The sequence below is a fragment of the Nomascus leucogenys genome, chromosome 10, assembly GCF_006542625.1.
Source record: "Nomascus leucogenys isolate Asia chromosome 10, Asia_NLE_v1, whole genome shotgun sequence".
NCBI classification, from domain to species: Eukaryota; Metazoa; Chordata; class Mammalia; order Primates; family Hylobatidae; genus Nomascus; species Nomascus leucogenys.
The window spans coordinates 54750183-54774421 of NC_044390.1; the positions used below are offsets into that span (position 1 = coordinate 54750183).

At 50.8% G+C, this 24239-nt stretch overlaps 1 protein-coding gene and 1 pseudogene across 13 annotated transcripts in view; one reads left to right on the plus strand and one right to left on the minus strand.

The window, feature by feature from the left end:
• The window catches only part of EPS15L1 (epidermal growth factor receptor pathway substrate 15 like 1), an 88067-nt gene that overhangs the window by 13432 nt on the left and 50396 nt on the right, over window positions 1–24239 (plus strand). For 12 of the 13 annotated variants that reach the window (XR_004031998.1, XM_030820533.1, XM_030820527.1 and 9 more), the window contains exons 7-12: window positions 1168–1227; window positions 5085–5318; window positions 8912–9069; window positions 12279–12435; window positions 12750–12835; window positions 16559–16631. Coding sequence is in view for 12 of the 13 variants with exons in the window: in XM_030820533.1 (XP_030676393.1) it covers window positions 1168–1227; window positions 5085–5318; window positions 8912–9069; window positions 12279–12435; window positions 12750–12835; window positions 16559–16631 (768 nt within the window). In the remaining variant the exon portion in view is untranslated. Of the gene's footprint in view, window positions 1–1167; window positions 1228–2284; window positions 2906–5084; window positions 5319–8911; window positions 9070–12278; window positions 12436–12749; window positions 12836–16558; window positions 16632–24239 lie in introns of those variants that run through there. The other variant, XM_030820534.1, reaches the window with a different exon arrangement.
• On the minus strand, window positions 16823–17709 carry LOC100586875 (annotated as a pseudogene).

Below are 24239 nucleotides of genomic sequence, written 5' to 3' on the forward strand. Positions count from 1 at the left end.
CCCTGCAGTGCACAGCATGGCCCACACCCCAGAGCATGATCCAGCCCTAACAGGCAGTAGTGTCGAGGTGGGGAAGCCCTGGGCTGAGGGTGGACTGTGGAGCCAGAAAGGCCTGTTGGAGTCCTGGATCCCTGGCAAAGTAGGTGGAGGTCCCCGTGGAGTCTGTGGAGGCTGGGTTGGGGTGCAGGGACCTGCTACCGTCAGGGGCTCAGCAGCAGCCAGGTCACAGGGCCCCATCTGCCAGGCTGAGGAGCAGGGTGGGGCAGGGTCAGGTGTGTGTTCTGGAGCAGTCCCTGTGGTAGCCACAGGGACAAGACTGGGACAGGGAGGCCAGCTGGAGGTTCTTGGCTCTGCAGGCTAGTGAGGCCTGAGCCTCGGACGCAGCAGCAGAGGTGGAGAGGAGGACCAGATGTGAGAAACCTGCATGGACTGAAGCCCTGGTGATTGGCTAGAGAGACGTGATGCTGACACATGAAGCATCATGGATAGAGCCACGGGCATCTGCTTAGATCCGGGGACTGGCAGCCTGCCCATTGTTGGCCTGGCAGGCAGTGTGCCCATCCAGGAAGGCTGGCATGGGTCAAGAAGCTGGCAGCGTGATGGTGCTTGAGATCTGCACATATCTTAGGCACACTCCAGAACCCACGCCTGCCTGCCTTCTCTTCAGCGCACTGAGTGGCCTGACACCTGTCTCACCATCCACTGCTGGGGAGAGGGGACGCGACCCACAGACCTGCTCAGACATGAGCTCGCAGCCCTGCCCAGCTGAGAATGCAAGGGAGGGGTGGGGTTTGCAGGAGTGAGCATAGGGAGTGTGGGTGTTTAGGGCAACACCTGTACTCAATCAAAGCTGTCTTTTCTAAGATGTCTCTGTAAGACAATAAAGAAGAAACTCAGGCTAAGTTTAAAGTATAGCCTTTAAACTTATAATCTTATAATCAATATGATTATAATCATGATGATTGTCAGACCACGGATCTGGTAGTTGACAGTACTTCACAGGTGATGGTTTTTCTGAGAACTCGCGGACTAGTTCTGAAATGTGTATTGACCGCCGTGTCCTGAGCCCAGTGAGTGCCACGGCTGAGAGTCTGAGTTCCAGCAGGTGGTCTCATTCTCACCCAGTCCTTCCTCCCACAGTAACCCATGCTGGTCTCTCCCTTGCAGGTCTGGGACCTCAGTGACATTGACAAGGATGGGCACTTGGACCGAGACGAGTTCGCTGTGGTAGGTCCTGCTGTTTCCTTCCCACCCAGCCCAGGAAGGAAATGTGCAGTGCGCAGGGGTTGCTAGATTCGTTTGTCTTTCTCTCTTTATTTCTCTTTCTTCTTTTCTTTTCTTTTTTTCCTTTCCTTTCCTTTCTTTCTTTCTGTTTCTCTTTCTTTCTTTCTTTCTTTCTTTCTTTCTTTCCTTCTTTCCTTCTGTCTCTCTCTCTCTGTCTCCTTCCTTCCTTCCTTCCTCCCTTCCTTCCTTCCTTCCCTTTTCTTTCTTTCTTTCTTCTTTTTTTTTTTTTTTTTGAGATGGAGTCTCACTCTATCGCCAGGCTGGAGTGCAGTGGCCCGATCTTGGCCAGGATGGTCTTGATCTCCTGCCTCGTGATCCACCCACCTCGGCCTCCCAAAGTGCTGGGATTACAGGCATGAGCCACTGCGCCCGGCCTTCTTTCTTTTCTTTTTTTTTTTTTTTTTTTTGACATGGAGTCTTGCTCTGTCACACAGGCTGGAGTGCAGTGGTGTAATCTTGGTTCGCTGCAGCCTCCACCTCCCGGGTTCAAGCAGTTCTCTTGCCTCAGCCTCCCAGGTAGCTGGGATTACAGGCACCTGCCACTACGCCCACCTCATTTTTGTATTTTTAGTAAAGACAGGGTTTCACCATGTTGGCCAGGATGGTCTCGATCTCCTGCCTTGTGATCCACCCGCCTCGGCCTCCCAAAGTGCTGGGATTACAGGCGTGAGCCACTGCGCCTGGCCTTCTTTCTTTTTTTTTTTTTTTTTTTTTTGACATGGAGTCTTGCTCTGTCACCCAGGCTGGAGTGCAGCGGTGCGATCTTGGTTCAATGCAGCTTCCGCCTCCCGGGTTCAAGCAATTCCCATGCCTCAGTCTCCCAAGTAGCTGGAATTACAGGTGCACTCCATCACAGCCAGATAATTTTTTTGTATTTTTGATAAGAGATGGGGTTTTACCATATTGGCCAGGCTGGTCTTGAGCTCCTGGCCTCAAGTGATCCACCCGCCTCTGCCTCCCAAAGTGCTGGGATTACAGGCATGAGACACCACACCCAGCCTTCCTTCTTTCATTTTTTAAGTGTTTGTCTTGACATAGTTCTTTGTATGTAGGAAAGTTTCAGTACAGGTTGAGTATCCTTAATCTGTCTGAAACCAGAATGCTTCAAGATCTGAAATTTTCTGAGCACCAACATGACACTCAAAGGAAATGCTCATTGAAGGATTTCAGATTTTGGATTTTTGGATTAGTAATGCTGAACCAGTAAGTGTAATACACACATTCAGAAATTCAGAAAACTCCAGAAATGAAACCCTGTGGTCCCAAGCATTTTGGATAAGGGATACTCAACCTGTAATACAGAGAATTATTTTTTGTTTTTGAGACAGAGTCTTGTTCTGTCACCCCAGCTCCAGTGCAGTGACGTGAACACCCTTGCTGCAGCCTCGAACTCAACTCAAGCGACCTCCCCGCTTGGCCTCCGACAGAAAATTCTTTTGAAAACTCTTCACTCAAATTTCCCAGTGTTGCTAATTTACTACATTTGTTTTATCTTTCTCCTCCCTTCTTCCTCCCTCCCTCCATAACTCTTTCGCCCTCCCCACTGCTGCATGAAGTTTTCCTGTGAACCATTTTAGAGTTAAGTTGCAGACATGATGCCTCTTCATCCACAAACACTTCAGTGCGTATTTCCTAAAAACAAGGACTTCTCTTACACGTAACCATTATCCACTTCAAAATCAGGAAATTCACATGATAGCATTGCATTTATGATGTTTTCATTATATCCTATATATACACCTTATATTCTGTATGAGCATATCTGTTATTATCTAATCCCAGGATATTACTCAGATTTTATCAGTTGTCCCAAAAATGTCCCTTGTGTCTAAAGAGAACCCAGTCCTCTGTGTTACATCCTGTTGTCCTTTGTCTTTCGTTTCCTGGAATCTAGAAAAGTTCTTCCATCTCTCTTCGTGTCTCTCAATGTGGACTTTCTGTTTTTTTGTTGTTGCTGTTTTGTTTTTGAGAGGGAGTCTCACTCTGTCACCTAGGCTGGTGTGCAGTGGCATGATCTCAGCTCACTGCAACCTCCACCTCCTGGATTCAAGCGATTCTCCTGCCTCAGTCTCCCAAGTAACTGGGATTATAGGTGCCCACCACCATGCCCAGCTGATTTTTTTTTTTTTTAATCTTGTTATTTCAAGAGTGTTATACAAATGGAACCATACAGTATATAACATTTTGGGATTTCTTTTTTTTTTTTATATATATGCTTTTATTTTTCTGTGATTACAAACACAACTGAATATCAAATGCACGAAGTAAGAATTATACGGGGAAAAAAATCAGATACGTTCATATATATATCACCTTTTCAAGGCTGTTTCCATCCAGAATAACTTGGTTTGCCAGGGCCGATAGAAAGAAGTCACAAAATCGCCTCTAGTCAAATTTGCATGTTTGCTTTCTTCTATAATTCCAATACCTCCACCATTAACGACTCGAGATAGCTGCCAGGTGTTATACAATCAGTGCCAGTGTCTTCATTCATTCCACAACGAAGGCTGTCACCTCACACTTGGAAGGTTGCACAGCAGCCAGGCAGGGGCGCTCCTCACTTTTCAGATGGGGTGGCCAGGCAGAGGCGCTCCTCACTTCCCAGACGGGGCAGCCCATGCCCGGCTAATTTTTTTTTTTTAATTTTTAGTAGAGATGTGGTTTCTCCCTGTTGGCCAGGCTGGTCTTGAACTCCTGACCTCAGGTGATCTGCCCGTCTCAGCCTCCAAAGTGCTGAGATTACAGGCATGAGCCACCGTGCCTGGCTTCACCGTGGACATTTTGAAGAGCACAGGCCAGCAGTTATGGAGTGTCCCTGGGCCTGGGCCTGGCTGCCGGGTCCTCTTGATGACCCAGGTCATGCAATCTTGTGAGACAGGAATCCCACGGAGGTCACACATGCCCCACATGGTCCTCCCACCTGAGGGAACGTGATGTCAACATGTCTTCTTACTGCCACGTTGACATTCATCACTGGGTCAAGGTGGGTCAAGGTTGTGGGTTCCTGTGGGCAGTTGCTCTTTTTCCGTCTGTGCTCAGTTCATCTCTTGTGGGGGACGCCTTGATACTGTCAACACCCATGACTCTCAGACTCTTCCGTGAGAGTTCCACCATCGCTGATGAGTCTTGCCTTAATCTGGCAAGATTAATTACGATGATGGTGGCTGCCAAATGGTGATATGCTAATCAAAACCATCATTCCTTGCACTTTTATTAGTTGGCCTTCTACAAGGAATTTATTTCTATGGCTGTGGCCTGCCTCATGGATGCATCCTCAGTTCCACTGTTTTTTGTTTTGTTTTGTTTTATAGAGACCGGGTCTCGCTCTGTCACCCAGGCTGGAGTGCAGTGGCGCGATCACAGCTCACTGCAGCCTCCATTACCTGGGCTCAGGCGATCCTCCCACTTCAGCCTCCCAAGTAGCTGGGACTGCTCCTGAACGTCTTGAAGTACAGGTCTCTCTTTTGGTGTCTTTAGACTTCCAAATCCAGTACTGGGAAGGTGCCAGCCCTGGAGCTGGTGGCCTCCCTGAGTGGTGAAGGGATGCATACGGAGTCTGGCTTGATTGGATTCTTTTCTGTGTGCATTTCAGTCTCAAGGAATAATTCAACACATGTCTTGGAAAGTTACACATAAAAGATAACTCATAAGGAACGATTTCTTTTTACTCTGGTCAGCTTGGGAGCGTCCTCACAGAGTGTCCTGTCACTGCAGCCCCCAAAAGGGCTGCCCTCTGCCTTCTCCTGATGGTCCCAGCCCCAGCCTTGCCCCTTCAGTGCCATTGTTGTTTGCACCTGCAGGCCATGCACTTGGTGTACCGAGCCCTGGAGAAGGAGCCTGTGCCCTCTGCCCTGCCCCCGTCCCTCATCCCACCCTCCAAGAGAAAGAAGACTGTGTTCCCTGGCGCCGTCCCCGTCCTGCCTGCCAGCCCCCCACCAAAAGACAGTCTCCGCTCCACGCCGTCCCATGGCAGCGTCAGCAGCCTCAACAGCACAGGGAGCCTGTCCCCCAAGCACAGCCTCAAGCAAACACAGGTACAGAGCCCTCAGCGGGCACAGCCCCCTCTCAGAGCACAATAGGATGTTTCTCGGGAGTTATTAACATGCAACCCCAGAACGGTCAAGCTTGTGATGAAATGTCTTTAAAAAATACTTGTGGCCAGGTGCGGTGCCTCACGCCTATAATCCTATCACTTTGGGAGGCCGAGGTGGGCAGATGTTAAGGTCAGGAGATCGAGACCATCCTGGCCAACATGGTGAAACCCCGTCTCTACTAAAGATACAAAAAAATTAGCTGGACGTGGTAGTGCACACCTGTAATCCCAGCCACTCGGGAGGCTGAGGCAGGAGAATTGCTTGAACCTGGGAGATGGAGGTTGCAGTGAGCTGAGAGTGCGCCACTGCACTCCAGCCTAGGCAACAAGAGCGAAACTCTATCTCAAAAAAAAAAAAAAAGTATTCATTTATCTCATTATTTCAACATGGTGTCCCCATGTTACCCAGGTTGGTCTTGAACTCCTTGGCTCAAGTGATCCTCCTGCCTCGGCCTCCCAAAGTGCTGGGATTACAGGTGTAAGCCACCGTGCCCAGCCTGTGTCTGCAGAGCTCTTGCCAAGAGTTTTATTAAGTATTGAAGGTCAAGTTAGGGGAGGTGCTTTACTGGCAACGAAGCTAGTGGGGCCAAACTCACTGGCGGGCATAGGTCACCCAGCTTCATAACCTGCCTCTCTAGTGATCTTCTGGTGGTTCTCTCAAGACCCTCTGACTAGACCGATTTTACCAGTGGCACCTGTTGGGGCGGGGTGGAAGGGTATAGCTCCTGCCCCCAGGACGGCACTGGTAGGATCACAGTCATGAAAACGAGCATTTCTGGGGGCCTACAGTCCACATGCTCCCCCTACTTCAACTTCCTCATCTCCAGGCCAGCAATGCTCTTGTCTGGGGCTCCCAAGGGCCACCCGATTTTGCCCTCATGCCAGGTTTGAGTGAAGCCACTTCCAGCCACCAGGGTCTGATCTCCTTCCTTTGGGACCTGTGGCTGCTGAGCCGGCCTTAAAGCCCAGCCCTCACTGGGAGAGCCAGCTCCACGGGCAAGGCTGCCCTGTATTGGGTTTATAGTCAAGTTGGCATCAGAATCTTGCTGCTAACATACTCTGAGGCTCCAGAAATCAGGCAGAGTTCATTTTGTTTGCCCAGCAAATATTATTAGGACTCTTGTCATCCCAGAGCTATAATTTCACACATAATTTCTTCTTGGGACCCACGGGACACAGAAACCCCCTTGTTTCTGTGTCCCGCCACAGCTCAGCTTGTCTGACTCCTGTTACCTCTTTGTGATCCCTGGCTTCTGAGGTTAGCTTGCTGTAGCCCCGTGACTTAAAGGCAGCAAGCCCATTTCTCATTAGAATTCCTTTATTTGCATCTTTACGTCCACCAGACTTGAGAAGGCTCACAAAATTTACACAGTACAATGCCACAAGTAAAAATCAGTTTGCTCTTGCCATCTGAACTCTCATCATTTGAATTAGATCCATAGATTTTTTTTTTTGAATATAAGACAGGATCTTGCTCTGCTGCCCTGGCTGGAGTGCAGTGGTGCAATCACGGCTCATTGCTATCTCAACCTCCTGGGCTCAAGTGATCCTTTCACCTCAGCCTCCCTAGTAGCTGGGATAGGTGGATGCCACCACACCTAGCTAATTTTATTTGTTTATTTATTTTGTAGAGATGGGGTCTTGCTGTGTTATGCTGGCTGGTCTTGGACTTCTGGGCTTGAGGGATCCTCCTGCCTTGGCCTCCCAAAGTGCTGGGATTACAGGCATGAGCACTGTGCCTGGCCTAGCTCCATGGATTTTGCTAAATTGTTTGATCAAGTCCTTGCTGTACTTCATCACACATACTTGCTACATGAAACCCCTGAACTAAGCTGATCTGGGTCACATGGTATCCCTTGTTTCCCAAGCTTGCTTTCTGAATTCCCTGAGTTGGTGTCAGGAGCCCGTTAGATTTGGACATCACAGGAGACTTGTTCATGAAGAGTAAATGAGTTTAACCATTGTTTCTCAGTCTTGACCGTGAGTCCCTTCTCCTCAATCCTATGGACATCTTCGGATTGTCAACACTGTGAGAACTCTTTGAGAAATCCTTTTTTTTTTTTTTTTCCCTGTGATGGAGTCTTGCTCTGTCGCCCAGGCTAGAGTGCAGTGGCACAATCTCAGCTCACTGCAACCTCCACCTCCCAGGTTCAAGCAATTCTCCTGCCTCAGCCTCCTGAATAGCTGGGATTACAGGTGCCTATCACCACACCTGGCTAATTTTTTGTGTTTTTAGTAGAGAGGGGGTTTCACCATGTTGGCCAACCTGGTCTTGAACTCCTGGCCTCAGGTGATCCACCCACCTCAGCCTCCCAAAGTGCTGGGATTATAGGCGTGAGCCACTGCACCCAGCCTAAGAAATCCTTTCATAACTAAGAGGAATGACTTTGAGTGGCACTTTCAGGCATCATGGCGTTCATCGAAGGTGAGGAGTGGGGTGCGGCTTTTCTGTACAGTTGCTGCATGGAGGAGGAACAGTCGATCCCTCCAGCCACATTTGCCTGTCCTTTTTCTCTCCACTCCCTCATCATCTAGATAATTCAATCAGGTATTTATTCTCATTGCTATTATGAGATTGTTTAAAGGAGTGATTTGTATAAATATTAAAAAAAGAGAAGAGGAAAAGCACGTCTAGAGTTCGGGACACAGATGCCATGAACTGTGGCGTGGTGGGTGTATTGAAGGCCCGCGGTAATGCAGGCGGAGTAGGCCATGGAAGGGCCTGCTCCTGAGTGCCTGAGGGGCCTCGATGCCTCTGAACCAGGAGGTGACCGGGCCCTGGTTGACCTACGATGGTGTTTGCCTCTCTCAAGTTAACTGTGAGCCGGTGGCGAGAGGGGCCGCACGTGCGGCAGGTGGCCCAGCCCCAGGGGTGTGAACTTCAAGCTGCACTGGGCTTGTGGCTCCATCTGCCCTGGCGGGGTTGGGGCTGCATGAATGTTGGTGGGGCCTCGTGAGTGGTGGCCCTCTTGGATGGTGGGTCTCATTTGTTACCTGTCAGTGACGTGTGTACTCACACCTTGGGGGTATCTTTGTTGTCTCAGGAGTGGGGTCAGGGACATAGAAGGGTGGTCTTCAGAGTCCTGGGATGGGACACTTTGGCTGCCTGCAGGGCGGAGGAGTGGGAGGACCAGGGAGGCTTGCATGTGGCCAGGCTGGCTCTCCAGGGACGGTCCTTCCAAGTGGATGCTCGGGAGGGTCTTTCCTGGCATGCTTGAACCCATCCCTTGAAGATCACAGCCTCCCTCACACCCTGGGTGGCAGGGTGGATGGACAAGGAGAGCGGGTGATGGGGTGGAGAGAGGTGCAGACTGGCATCTGGGTGAGCTTCACAGAGCCAGCCTCAACCTGTCTCAGCCTCAATTTCACCAGTTACAGAACAAGGATCTCATCTGCCCTCTTGGCTCATGTAATTGAGGAGAGTTTGATGCCAAATGTGCATGGAAGTGCTTTAATCACCCCATCATCAAAAAGCATGTGTCTAGGGGTCATAAAAAGCTTCCAGATTAACTGTTTTGCCAAAAACTGTTTCAGCCAACAGTGAACTGGGTGGTGCCTGTGGCAGACAAGATGCGATTTGATGAGATATTCCTGAAGACCGACCTGGACCTGGACGGCTACGTGAGTGGCCAGGAGGTGAAGGAGATCTTCATGCACTCGGGCCTCACCCAGAACCTTCTAGCACACATATGGTAAGGCCGGACAGGTGGCAGTTGTGGCTGTGGGTGGCTCCAGGGGGCCTGTGGGTGAAGACTGTGGAGGGTGGTGGTCAGGGGGCCCCCCTCTAGCCTGTCACAGGCTTCCGCTGTGTCTGGCATCCTTTATTCTCCCTGGCCTGACAGGCTGAGCAAGGTGCACGTGCCAAGGCTCGAAGCCCACGCTCCGTGAAGGTCAGTTCACTGTCTTTTAGTAGGAAGGGCCTCTGGTCCATCTTAAGAGCTCCCAGGCCATTTGCTTACACAGCTGGGCCCTATTCTTGCTGGCCATGATGCTGGTTCTAACAGGAGGCCTGGCCTTTGTCACAGCCGCCTCCGGGAGGTTGGGGCAGCAGGGCCTTGGAGCCTCTAGCACAGTGGCCTGGAGGGGTGAGGGCGGGGGCGGGGGCTACAGCTGCCTCCTGCAGTAGGCCCTGCTCTGGAAAGGCCAGTGCTTTGGCTCCCGGTGGGAGGGTGAGCACAAGGAGACCCTGTCTGTGCCTCAGAGCCCAGTTGAGGAGTCGGCCTCAACCCCTCTTTCCCTGCCAGGGCTGGACACAGCCGACTTCATACGGCTGGGGCGCTCCTCTTGCCATTGGCCAGGGCTGAAGTCACTTTTGAGCTTGTTGCTCAGAGCCCTGTGGCCTTAGAGAAGGCTTCACTTGGGAGCTATCAAAAGGAAAGAATTGCTGGATAATTCTCAAGAGGCAAATCCCTCCAAGTAGAGCAGTGAAATTCAGGATGTTACTTAGTGGCTTAGGGGAAATGACTGTTCTTAGTGGTAATTCACAGATGTCCACACTGTGAGGTGGGAGCCTGAGAACCAGCTGTCCCAGAGTCATCACCCAAATGGCCAAGCTGCCTCCAACTGGCTAGGGACAGTGGGTCTCAGCTGCCTCAGATCCACTGTCCCTTTTAGAAACCAACAAAACACAGTGTCCCCTTTATGACTCTGAAACCAACACACATAGTGCCCTGACACCCTGACTGTCAGGTCCAGGGGGCAGTAGAAGGAAAGTAATTTATAATGCATGCTGCAATTGATACATGATGTAACGACGTGGAAATGACACAGGAAATCACTAATCCACCTGGATCAAAAGAAGGAACTCAGAGGTCATTCCATGTGGGCAGCAAAGGGGAAGGAAAGGATGATCGGGCTCTTGAATAAACAACCATGAGAAAAGAAGTCTAGATATGTCTGCGAGTGGCTGGGGTGGGGCATGGCCCAATGTAGATGACACACCAGGAGGGACTGGGAGGAGGGGGAGCATGAAGACAGAGGCTTTGTCCCTGCGATGTCTGCCACCGTATGGGTCAGCAGAGCAGGATGTGGTGTCAGAGCCAGATGGCCGCTGACTGAGCTACCCCTAAGCTTGCTTCTCCTTCATTCTCTCAGAACCTTCCACAGGTGGGCCTCGGAGCCCACGCTCCTTGAGAGATGGCAGGAGCAGAAAAGGGGCAGGAGTGGAGAGGCAGCTGCAGCCCATGAGCAGGCTCAGGCCCGCATGGGCAGACTGGGGAGAGACAGTGGCAGTACGAAATCGTCAGGGCCTTGAACTGTGGGGACAACTAGGCATTTATCAGCAATGTTCCTTGAGATCTGCTCATTCTCTGCAGCTCTGTTCACGGACCGCATTTGGGTATAAATAAGTCTGTTAGAACGGTCCCAGCTCTGTTTTGGTAAAGAGGGGGAAACTTCTGTCGTAACGGCTTCTGCCGCAACTACACGGGAGGCGGGAAACGAGGTCCCACGTTGAGAAGGCAGCATGGGTGAAGGAAGACATTTTTCATAGATGCCAAAGGCCTTGTCCTTATTCCAAAAGGGTCCCTTCCCTTCCTGGCTGGCTCGTTTTTTTTGAGACAGACTCACTGTTGCCCAGGCTGGAGTGCATTGGCGTGATCTTGGCTCACTGAAACCTCTGCCTCCCGGGTTCAAGTGATTCTTGTGCCTCAGCCTCCTGAGCAGCTGGGATTACAGGCACGTGCCACCATGCCTGGCTAATTTTTGTATTTTTAGTACAGGCGGGATTTCCCCATGTTGGCCAAGCTGGTCTCGAACTCCTGAGGTGATCCGCCCGCCTCAGCTCCCAAAGTGTTGAGAACACAGACATGAGCCACTGCACCCGGCCCTGGCTGGCTCCTTGATTATGAGTGTCGCAGAGCCTCTCACCTCAGCTCCATAGGACCACTGTGTACTGCTATTCAAATGCTGCCTTGGCCCATCTTTCAGGACATCCAAGAGCCATGTGGGCAGGGGACGCTTAGTTGTGGGGGACTGTCCTGTGCATTGTGGCCATGCCCCTGTGGCAGCCTCATCTGGGCACAGGAGGAGTGTTTTAGACCATTGGGCTGCTGTGACAAAGTGCCATAGACAGAGTGGCTTAGAAACAGACGTTTCTTACAGCTTTGGGGGGTGGAAGTCCGTGATCCAGGCACTGGCAGATCCAGTGTCTGGTGAGGGCTCACTGCCTAGTCTGTGGATGGCCACCTGCTTGCTGTGTTCTCACATGGCAAAAGGAGCAGAGAGAGCCTTCTGGGGCCTCTTTTATAAGGGCACTAATCCCACTCCTGAGGCTCCACCCTCATGACCTCATCACTTCCCAGAGGCCCCACCTCCCAACACCATCCCATTGAGGGATAGGATTTGGACATAGGAATCTGGGGGGACATAAACGTTCCGTTCATAACAAAGACAGAGAGTCGTTGCTGATTCTTCCTTCATCATGATGACACCCCAAAGTGCTGCGGTCATCCCCATTGAAGGCCAGTGGCCGGGGCCATTCAGATGACCCAGAGCTACAGGGACAATGCTTGGTCTCAGCACCCATTTCCACGGAAGGGCTGGTCTACTCCACGCCTGCGGCATCAGAGCCTGCCCCACACATGAGATAAGCCAAAGGAAGAGGCAGCTGCATCTTAGCCCTAGTGAGGTTTTCCCAGGGGGTTGGCTCCTCAGCCCATGGTCAGGGGCTTGGGGTTCTTCAGCCCCGACAGCCCTCCTAGGGTGGGGGACACTGGGAGTGGGGAACCCCTGGGTCACTTCCTAGGAAGGAGATGTGAAGTAGGGAAGGAGCTGGCGCTTGCCACCACGCCCTGCCGTTGTTTTCGTCGCTGTCGTTTTTGAAAAGCTTGGGATCGGTGACTTGTGTTCAGGCTGAGTTGGTGCCTGTGATGTGTAATTAGCATCCCCACGTTTCTCCCAGGGCCCTGGCCGATACGAGGCAAACGGGGAAGTTAAGCAAAGACCAATTCGCGTTAGCTATGTATTTCATTCAGCAGAAGGTCAGTAAAGGCATCGACCCCCCTCAAGTCCTCTCGCCGGACATGGTCCCGCCTTCGGAGAGAGGCACGCCCGGCCCGGTGAGTGGTGCTGGTCATGCCCTGGGGGTATTGACATCCCTTCCCACCGCCTGCCACCAGGTGGCACTGGTGGCACACATGAGCCCACAGTCGGTGGCGGGTGCTGCCTGTGGTCCTTGCCTTCCTCAACAGGGGACCCCGGGAGGGTGGCTTGGCTGCCCAGGTATTTCCCCAGGCAGGGGGCTGGCACTTGTGCTACCTCACCCTGTGTACTAAAGGGACAATTTTATCCCTGGGCCCGAGACCTGCTGGTGCCTCCTGTCAGGTGATGTCAGGTTGCTAATTAGAGATCTCGCCTCTGAATTCGATTCTAGGACAGTTCAGGCTCTCTCGGCTCCGGGGAGTTTACTGGCGTGAAGGAGCTTGATGACATCAGTCAAGAGATCGCCCAGTTACAAAGGTATGTTGGAAACGGCCCTTCCCTCCACATCCAAACGTTACATGAACTCTCCCAGGTTGTTATCGGAAATATCAGAGACTCACCTGGAAGTTTGCTCATCATAGGTTTATTCAGAAGGAAGGAAAAGATACAGCTTCTGAGGTCCTAAACTGGCTCAAGGGGCTCAAAGAGTGACATCTTACATTTGAATCAGCCTCAGCCAGAGCCCATAGCAGCTGTGTGGTCCCAGGCAGGTCTTGACCAGATCCTGTGGGTGGCAGCTGTGTGGTCCCAGGCAGGTCGTGGGCAGAGCCCGTGGCAGCTGTGTGGTCCAGGCAGGTCGGGGCAGAGCCCGTGGCAGCTGTGTGGTCCCAGGCAGGTCGTGGGCAGAGGCTGTGGCAGCTGTGTGGTCTCAGGCAGGTTGCAGCTCAGTAACCCCAGGCATCAGCCCCTCCCCAGTGCTAGGAAGGCCTTGTTATCCTTGACAGCTAGAGCAATTGGGTCTCGGATGGCGAGGAGCAGGCTTAGGACCCAGCAGCTGAAGGTGTGAAGGGGCCTCCAGGTCTCTGGCTCCCCTCCTTGCCTAGTGCCTTAGTTTCCTCGTGTGTAAATGAGGGCTTTGGATGAGCTGTCTGTACTTTTAGAGTCTGGTATAAAGAAATGCAGCCACTTCCTGTATTCCCCTCTGGATCCTCTTCAAGAATGACATCCTTTTTTGTTGTTTGTTTTTCAGACAGGGTCTTGCTCTGTCACCCAAGCTGGAGTGTAGTGGCGTGATCATGGCTCACTGTAGCGTCTGTCTCCTAGGCTTAAGCAATCCTCCCATCTCAGCCTCTCAAGTAGCTAGGACGCACCGCCATGCCGGCTAGATTTTTTTTTTTTTTTTAATTTGAGACAGAGTCTCATTCTGTCACCTAGGCTGGAGTGCAGTGGTGTGATCTCAGCTCACTGCAGCCTCTGCCTCCTGGGCTCAAGTGATCTTCCCACTCAGCCTCCCAGGTAGCTGAGAGTACAGGTGCATGCCACCATGCCTGGCTAATTTTTTTGTATTTTTTGTAGAGATAGGGTTTCGCCATGTTGCCCAGGCTGGTCTCGAACTCCTGACCTCAAGTGATCCACCCGCCTCGGCCTCCCAAAGTGCTGGGATTACAGGCATGAGCCACTGTGCCAGCCAGCATCTTTTTTCCAGTCGATTCTAGGACAGGGTGGACTCGTGATGTTAGGGCACCGTGCAGAAGGGCCCAAAGGTGCTTTGCCCTCTGTGGGAAAGAGATTGTTTACTTGGCTGAAAATGGAAAGGGCTTTGACTTTCCCAGGGAGGACTGGATCCTGGTCCTAGCTGGGGGATCCATGGGGGTCATATTAACAGGTGCAGTATTCCGTCAGCTCCTCTGGGCTTGGTTTTGTGCTGTTAGCAGAGCCCTGATGAGCAAAGGCAGGTTAGGTCTTGGAGGGGATCAAGGTGGGTGGCTGGTTAGAAAACCTCAGCCACGGCCTGAGCCAGGCACCCCACTTCATGTTCAGTGCAGCGGACGGTTCCTGTTCTGTCTCGGCTCCTGGGGGCCGTGTTATCCAAACTGGCAGTCAGCAAGGATGTGCAGCCTAACAAGGCTGAGCGTGTCTTGAGGATGCAGGGCCAGCATGCTAGAGCCTGGGCAGGCCTGAGAATCAGGACCAGCAGGCCAAGGATGGAGGGAGCCCCTGTTGTGCAAGGGTCCTGGTTTAGGAAGGGACACTGGGGTGTGAATCACCCCAGTGTGGCCTCAGACAGCCAGGAGCCTTGTTTCCCCAATGTGGAGGTGACAGGCTGGTGTGTGCAGAGCGCCCATCTGTAGGAGGCTGGGGCCTGCAGTGGCCCCTTGAGCAGGTGGCTCTGAGAGTGGCCCTTGGATTCAGGGAGTGTGGGCTGAGCTTTCCTCCTATGATTTCACACTGCCATAAGCCAGCAAGGGCATGTTAGGTCCTTCAGTTTAAAGAGCACTTTGTATTGTAAGTTTCCGAGCTTGTGGAAATGAATATTCCAATGATCACTTATTGTGTGTTTGTCGATATGTCCCTGAGAGGGCCTTACTGTTGCACAAGTCCTGGGTCCCCAGGCAGGAGTCAGGGTCTGTTAGACACATGGTGTTCCTGTCCCTGAGGCAGCCTCTTTGGGCACAAGAGGAGGGTCTTAGTCCATTCAGACTGCTGTAACAAATCACTCTGAATGGGTGGCTTAAACATCAGACATTTTGCACAGTTCTGGAGGCTGCAAAGTCCAACCTCAAGATACCAGCAGATCCGGTCTGCTGAGGGCCCATTTGCTGATTCCTGGAGAGTCACCTTCTTGCCGTGTCCTCACAGGGCAAAAGGAGCAAAGGAAGCTCTCTGGGGTCCTTCTTATAAGGACACTAAACCCTGGGCAGTCACCTTCTTGCCGTGTCCTCACAGGGCAAAAGGAGCAAAGGAAGCTCTCTGGGATCCTTCTTATAAGGGCACTAAACCCTGGGCCTTGTGGTTCACACCTATAATCAGTTTTTCCTGTTCCAAGCCACCCAGCTGGTGATTTGTTACAGCAGTGCTAGGAAATACATGCATGAATTCTATCTCAGTTTAAAAATAAAAGAAGGCCAGGTGCTGTGGCTCATGCCTGTAATCCAAGTGCTTTGGGAGGCCAAGGCAAGAGGATCGGTTGAGCCAACCAGGAGGTCCAGACCAGCCTGGGCCACATAATGAGACCTCGGCTACAAAAAATAAAAAATTAGCCAGGCCTGGTGGGGTACACCTGTGGTCCTAGCTACTCAGGAGGCTAAGGTAGGAGGATTGCTTGAGCCCAGGAGGTCAAGGATGCAGTGAGCTATGATCATGCCACTGCAGTCCAGCCTGGGTGACAGAGCAAAAGCCTATTCCAAAAAAAGGCCTGGCATGTTGGCCCACGCCTATAATCCCAGTACTTTGGGAGGCCGAGGTGGGTGGATCACAAGGTCAAGAGATCGAGACCGTCCTGATTAACACAGTGAAACCCCGTCTCTACTAAAAATACAAAAATTAGCCGGGCGTGGTGGCACGTGCCTGTAGTCCCAGCTACTTGGGAGGCTGAGGCAGGAGAATCACTTGAACCGGGGAGGTGGAGGATGCAGTGAGCTGAGATTGCACCACTGCACTCCAGCCTGGGTGACAGAGCGAGACTCCCTCAAAAAAAAGCAGTAGTTCAGATAGGCTCTCCTGGGCTGTCTGGGGTGTCATAGGCTGTGGTCAAGTTGTCAGCTGGGCTGGGCTCTTGTTGGAGGCTCTAGGGGAAGAATTTGTTTCCAGGCTCATTCAGGTGTTGGCAGAATCCATTTCCCTGTGGCTGGGGGTCCGAGGTCTCTTTTTCCTTGCTGAGTGTCAGCCAGGGCCACTCTGTGCTCCTGGACACTGCCCCTGTTCCCCCTCACGTGGCCCCTCCACCTTCAAAGTCAGCAAGGGCGCGTTGGGTCCTTATTACACTTGGGATGTCTCTGACTTCCACTTGGGCCACCAGGTAGAGAAAGCGTGCTGCTTTTAGAGGGTGGTTACGTTGGGAGCAATCCCTCCCGTGGTCACAGGTCCTACCTACAGTCGACGGGGAAGGGACTGTACAGGGCGAGCGGTCGCTGGGGCTCATTCTTAGACTTCTGCCAGCACACAGAGGGGCTTTTGTGGGGGTAAACAGAATCAGGTCTTGGGAAGGGGTGGAGGATTATTATTCACTCTTGTTTTCACGAAATATTTTTAAACATTCAGAGAGAAATATTCACTGGAACAAGACATTCGAGAAAAGGAAGAGGCAATCAGACAGAAAACCAGCGAGGTGCAGGTAAGGGTCTCACTCGTTTTGGTTACATCTACTTTGTGCTAAATGTAGTTCAGGAAAACTTCCGTCCCTGGCTGGTGGTGGGGAGGGGCGAGGGTCTGCCCTGGATGGAAACATGAGCTCTTGGGGGCTGCAGAATGAAGTTTTTTTTTTTTTTCAGGCTTAATTCACTTTATTTTTCTTGTATAAAATCCCTATGTTGTAGCCACAGCTGGAGCCTGGGTCCTCTGCATGGAGACTCTGGTGTAGGTCTTGGCAAGGTGGTCAGTGAATTCCTGATAGGGAGACTTGGTGAATACAGTCTCCTTCCAGAGGTTGGGGGTCAGGTAGCTGTAGGTCTTAGAGATGGCATCAAAGGTGGCCTTGGCGAAGTTGCCCAGGATGGCAGTGCAGCCCCTGGCTGAGGTGTAGCAGTCATTGATACTAGCCATCATGAGCGGCTTCTTAGGCACAGGTGCTGAGACAATGCCAGTGCCCCTGGGCGTGGGGATGAGGTACACCAGCACAGAGTTGCAGTGGCCTGTCACCTTGCAAGGGACAATGTGGGGTTTGCCGATCTTGTTCCCCCAATAGCCTCTGCACACGGGGACAATGGAGAGCTTGGCCAGGATGATGGCCCTGCGGATGGCAGTGGCCGCCTCCTTGGAGCACTTAACACCCAGACTGATGTGGCCATTGTAGTCCCTGATAGCAACAAACGCTTTGAACCTGGTGCACTGGCCGGCGTGGGTCTGTTTCTGCACTGGCATAATCTTCAAAATCTCATCCTTGAGAGAGGCCCCCGGGCAAAAGTCAATGATCTCAGATTCCTTGATGGGCGGGAGAAGAGATAGCTCTCCTCCAGGGACTTGATCTTCACATCGTTGACCAGGCGGCCCAGCTTGGTGACGGGCATCCACTCCTATCCTTGGCCTTGCTTCTGCAAGCTCCGTGGCCTTGGCCCTGGCCCCGGCCCCGTCCACGGCCGGGACCCCAGCCCCAGATGCCATTGCTGAAACCTCCGTGGAAGTTACTGTGGTTGTCCATCCCAGGGCCTCTGACACCGCCCCCCACCCCCCTCTGCACCGGTGTCATCCGCCATTTGGTGTTTTCTTTTTTTTTTTTTTTTGAGACGGAGTCTCGCTCTGTTGCCCAAGCTGGAGTGCAGTGGCGCAATCTCAGCTCACTGCAAGCTCCGCCTCCAGGGTTCACGCCATTTTCCTGCCTCAGCCTCTCTGAGTAGCTGGGACTACAGGCACCCGCCACCGCGCCCGGCTAATTTTTTGTATTTTTAGTAGAGACGGAGTTTCACCGTGGTCTCAATCTCCTGACTTCGTGATCCGCCCGCCTCGGACTCCCAAAGTGCTGGGATTACAAGCGTGAGCCACCGCGCCCGGCCACCATTTGGTGTTTTCTAGGAGAAGAAGTTGGTTTTTTAAAAAAATAATTTTTTTTTTTCCCCAGATAGAGACTGGATCTCAAACTCTTGAGCTCAAATGATTCTCCTGCCTTGGCTTCTCAAAGCGTTAGGATTACAGGTGTAAGCCACCAAGCCTGGCGAGAGTGAAGTTTTTTTTTTTTTTTAAAACGGAGTCTTGCTCTGTTGCCAGGCTGGAGTGCAGTGGCACGATCTCAGCTCACTGCAGTCTCTGCCTCCTGGGTTCAAGCGATTCCCCTGTCTCAGCCTCCCAAGTAGCTGGGATTACAGGTACACACCACCACGCCCGGCTAATTTTTTGTATTTTAGTAGAGACGGGGTTTCACCATGTTGATTAGGATGATCTCAATCTCCTGACCTCGTGATCTGCCCACCTCAGCCTCCCAAAGTGCTGGAATTACAGGCTGAAGTTTTTAAAGTTGCTTATAACCATAGAGAGTGGCTTCTCTTTTTCTAAAATTGAGACAAGTTGGCCCTCTGTATCCAAGGGTTCTGCATCCTTGGATCTAACCAACCACCGATTAAAGATTAAAAAATAAAAAATAATCCAAATTGATAAAACAATACAATATGATAACTATTTACATAGCATTTACATTATATTAGGTATTATAAATAACCTAGAGATAATTTAAAGTATACGAGGCTGCCTGTGGTGGCTCACACCTGTAATCCCAGCACTTTGGGAGGCCGAGGCCGGAGGCTCGCTTGAGCCCAGGAGTTTGAGACCAGCCTGGGCTCAAGCCCAGGTGTAGTGGCATATGTCTGTAGTCCCAGTTACTCAGGAGGCTGAGGTGGGAGAATCACTTGAGCCCAGGAGTTTAAGGCAGTAGTGAGCTGTGATTGCACTACTGCACTCCACCCTGGGCAACAGAGTGAGACCCTGCCTCAAAAATAAATGGATAAGTAAGTAATATGGGGTGGTGGTAGGGTAGGGGACGTGTGTAGGTTGTATGCAAACACTGAACCGTTTTATGTCACACTTGAGGATCTGCAAATTTTAATACCAATCTGAGGGATGACTATATAGTTCATGTCAAATGTGCTGTATTAAAGTGTACATTTCAGTGGTGTTTCGCATAATCACTGTGTTGATTAACCATCACTCTATCGAGTTAGAACCTGATTGTTTCACCCATAGGCACCAGTAGGCCCATAAAAACATCTAGCCCTGAACAGTAAATGGAAGGTTACTTTCTGAAAGATTCATTGTTAACTATTCTCTTTCAGTGAGTGGAGGAGTTTGACACTAACTTTCCATTAACCCAAAAGGAAACCTCATCCCCATTAAGCAGTTACTTCCCATTCTCCCCTTTCTCAAGCCCCTGGCAACTACTCATCTTTTTTCTGTGTGTATGGATTTGTACCCAGCCACAATAGGGCACATTTTCTTCATCTGTTCCTCCCATCGGTGAATATTTGGGTTTTCCCACTTTTTGGCTGTTGTGAATAATGTTGCTGGGAACATTTGTCTGCAGGTTTTCATGTGAACACCTGTTTGCATTTATCTCAGGTGGATACCTGGGAGTTCCGGACATTTCCTATCAGTGGAATCATACAACACATGACCTTTTGCTCCTGGCTTCTTCCACTCAGCATCATGTTTTTGAGGGTCATCCATATTGCAGCATGTATTAGCATTGCATTCCTTTTTATGGCAGAATAATATTCCATTGTGTTGATGGAGCACATTTTTTGTTTTAAGAGGCAGGGTCTCACTCCGTTGCCCAGGCTGGAGTATAGTGACACAACCTTGGTTCACTGCAACTTCCGCCTCCCAGACTCAGATGATCCTCCCACCTCAGCTTCTCAAGTAGCTGGGACTACAGGCATGCACCACCATGCTTGGCTAATTTTTAATTTTTTTTGTAGAGACAAGGTCTCACTATGTTGTCCAGGTTGGTTCCAAACTCCTGGACTCAAAGCAATCTGCCTGCCTCAGCCTCCCAGAGTGCTGGGATTACAGGCATGAGCCACTGTGCCAAGCCACGATGGGCCACATTTTACTCATCCATCCCTCAGTTGATAGATGTTTGGGTTTTCCCACTTTTTGGCTTTGTAAATATTGTTGCTAGGATCATTTGTCTGCAAGTTTTTATGTGAACACCTGTTTGCCTTTACCTTGAGTGTATACCTGGGAGTGAATTTGCTGGGCCACATGGTAACTGTTGAGGAGCTGCCAGACTGTTTTTCAAAGTGGCTGTACCATTTTACATTCCCATAAGCAGTATACGAGGGTGCCAGCTCTGCACAGCCTCACCAACACTTACCCATTTCTCGTTTTTCCTTCTAGCCGTCGTGGTGGGTGTGGAGCACTGCCTCATTGTAGATTTCATTGGCATGTCCCTCATGCTTCCTTAGCGACATCAAGTATCTTTCCATGTGCTTATTAGCCATTTGTATGTAGTCTTTGGAGAAAAATCATTCCAATTCCTTGCCCTTTTATATTGAAATTTTTTTTTTCTTGCCGATTTTTAAATTGCTTGTTTTTTTTTTTTTGAGATGGAGTCTCACTCTGTTGCCTAGGCTGGAGCGCAAGGGTGCAATCTCAGCTCATTGCAGCCTCCGCCTCCCGGGTTCAACTGATTTTTGTGCCTCAGCTTCCCGAGTAGCTGGGATTACAGGCATATGCCACCACAACTGGTTAATTGGGTTCTTTTTATAGCTGATTTTTTTTTTTTTTTTTTGGAGACTGAGTCTCACTCTGTGGCCCAGGCTGGAGTGCAGTGGTGTGATCTCCGCTCACTGCAACCTCCGCCTCCCAGGTTCAAGTGATTCTCCTGCCTTAGCCTCCCAAGTAGCTGGGATTACAGGTGTGCACCACCACACACAGCTAATTTTTGTATTTTTAGTAGAGACAGGGTTTCACCATGTTGGCCAGGCTGGTCTCAAACTCCTGACCTCAGGTGATCCTCCCACCTCGGCCTCCCAAAGTGCTGGGATTACAGGCGGGAGCCACTGTGCCTGGCCTATAGCTGAATTTGAAGAGTTCTTTATCATTTCTAGGTAGAAGTCCTTGTCAGATATGTGACTTGCAAATACCTTCTCAGCATCCACTGAGAGTCCACTCTGGATTGTCTTTCCACATTCTTGATGGTGTCTTTTGAAGCACAAGTTGTTAATGTTGGTGAAGTCGAGTTTATCCTTTTTTTGCTGCTGTTGCATTTGGTGTCATAGCTGAGAACCCATTGCCAAATCTCAGGTCACATGATGTACTCCTGTGTTTTTTTCTAAGAGTGTTATAGTTTTCGCTTTTCCATGTAGGTCTTTGATCCATTTCTAGTTAATTTTTGGATATAGCATAAGGCAGGGATGCAATGTCATTCTTTTGCATGTGGACATCTAGTTGTCCTGGCACCATTGTTTTTATTATTTTACTTTAAAAAATTTGTTTTTAGAGACAGAGTCTCGCTCTGTTGCCCAGGCTGGAGTGCAGTGGTATGATTCTAGTTCACTGCAGCCTCAAACTCCTGGGCTCAAGGGATCCTCCTGCATCAGCTTCCTGAGTAGCTAGGACTACAGGGTGTGCACTGCCATACCTAGCTAATTCAAAAACAATTTTTTTTTTTTTTTTTTAGGAGACAGGGTCTCGCTCTGTTGCTCAGGCTCATCTCAAACACCTGGCCTCTAGGGATCTTCCCACTCTGGCCTCTCAAAGTGTTGGGATTACAGGTGTGAGCCACTATGCTGGGCCAGTGCCATTTGTTGAAGAGACTCTTCTTTCCCCCATTGAATGGCCCTGGCATCCTTGTCAAGGATGAGTTGACTGTAGCTGTGTGCGGTTTATTTTTGGACCGTCAGCTCTATCCCATTGACCTATCTGCCTCTCCTCATGCCACTACATCACTGGCTTGATTACTGCAGCTCTGTAGAAGTTGTGAAATCAGGAAATGGGCATCCTCCATCTTTTTTTTCTCTGTCAGGGTTGTCATGGCTATTCTGGGTCCCATGTGTTTCCATATGATTTTTTTTTTTTTTTTTTGAGATGGAGTCTCACTCTGTCGCTCAGGCTGGAGTGCAGTGGCGCGATCTCGGCTCACTGCAACCTCTGCCTCCTGGGTTCAAATGATTCTCCTGCCTCAGCCTCCCGAGTAGCTGAGAATGCAGATACGTGCCACCACACCGAGCTAATTTTTGTATTTTTAGTAGAGACTGGGTTTTACCATGTTAGCCAGGCTGGTCTCAAACTCCTGACCTCAGATGATCTGCTTGCCTTGGCCTCCCAAAGTGCTGGCATTACAGGAGTGAGCCACCGTGCCCGGCCCCATATGAATTTTGGAATCAGCTTGTCTATTTCTGCAAAGAGGCCAGCTGGGATTCTGACAGGGATTGTGTGGACTCCATGGACTGTTGGGGTTATTTTTGTCTTCTCTTTGCTCTGAGCTCCCCTTCCTAACCTGGAGCTGGTGGGTCTTTAAGTCCCTCTGGGACTTTCTGATGGCTCCTTCTCCATTACGGAATGAGATCCAGATTCCTTCAGTTCCACACTATTGTTACCTGGTGTCCAGAGCTACCCCACCGGGCCTAACCCTCTTCCCGTCTTCCCTTCCCTTATCCATCACTCCCCTTAGATGTGGCCACCCACATCCCCAGGTCCCACAACTAACTCTGTTTCAATTATTCTGTGTTATCACCCCCAAACTTGTTAGACTTAATGCCTCAGTTCAGGGGTTTGGAGACAGTCACTGTCCCATCAGCAGCCACCCCTTCTGGCCCAGGGTCTCCACTAGTGTCTAGGGGAATCCAGGAGTTGTCATGTCACGGGGGTTGGCTGCGCTGTGGCCTGACTGAGCAATGACATTTTTCAATGAAGGGGGAAGACGGAGACTGCCCTGAAAGAAACTGCAGCTCGGTTTCCTAAATGGGGGAGAAACTATGTGCAAAAAATTACCCAGCAAGGTTTAAACAATTGTGTATTTCAGTTTTATTGATTTTATATATCAAGAAGGGAGAAAGCAAGAATCAAGAAGGGGAACAGAAGGCCAGGCATGGTGGCTCACACCTGTAATCCCAGCACTTTGGGAGACTGAGGCTGGCGGATCACTTGAGGCCAGGAGTTCAAGACCAGGCTGGCCAACATGGTGAAACCCACTCTATACTAAAAATACAAAAAAGCAAAAACAAAAAATCACCCAACTGGGCGTGGTGGCGTGCATCTGTAGTCCCAGCTACTCGGGAGACTGATGCACGAGAATCCCTTGAACCCAGGAGGCAGAGGTTGCAGTGAGCTGAGACTGCACCACTGCACTCCAGCCTGGGTGACAGAGTGAAATTCTGTCTCAAAAGAAAAAAAAATGCTGGGGAGTGGGGAGAAGAAAGGGAAGGGAGAGCCAAGAGTGAGTAGGGCAGGAGCTTCTGAGGAGGGGTTGAGACTGTGAAAACCCTCTTAGAGAAGTGGTGAGGTACCCTGAGCACCTTTGTCACTGCAGACGCTGACATGGCACGTGTGTCTTAGTGCATTCGGCTTGCCATAACAACACACCATGCACTGGGAGGCTTATAAACAACAGAAGTTTACTGCTCACAGTTCAGGAGGCTGGGAAGTCCAAGATCAAGGGGCCTGCAGATTCAGCGTCTGGGGAGGACCCACTTCCTGGTTCATAGGCAGCACCTTCTTGCTGTGTCCTCACTCAGTGGAAAGATTGAGGCAGCTCTCAGGGGCCTCTTTTATAAGGCCACTAATCCCACTCACAAGGGCTGTACCCTTATGACCTAATCACCTCCTAGAGGCCCCACACCTAATACCATCATCTTGGGGAGTGAGAATTTCAACAACAGACATTCAGTACACGGCATGTGGCCAGTGAGTTCCCTCTCGTCCTCCTGTCATGCCTTTTCTGGGCAAATATTCTCTGCTCTGTGCATGAAGAGTGTGGTGTACACATTTTGTCATCTTTGGTTTGAGGAGGAGGTAAAGGAGGGACCTTCTCTGGGCAGGCCAAAGGCATTGGAGCCGCTAGTGTCCTGGAGCCATGGGCCGTGGCCTGGAAGGAGCCAGTGTGGTGCTAACTAGAACCCTGAGGCCCAGGACATCAGGGAGTTGCTGCCAGCGTTACCCGGTGGTGGGGCCAGGGTTAGACTTAGGAGGCTCTAGAGGCTTCTGTCCCTGGTGGGAGCATTGCTCGGAGCATTGGGCTACCTCGGGCTCTCTCCGTGCCCCCCACTGGACACCTCACCCATTCCCACATGTTTAA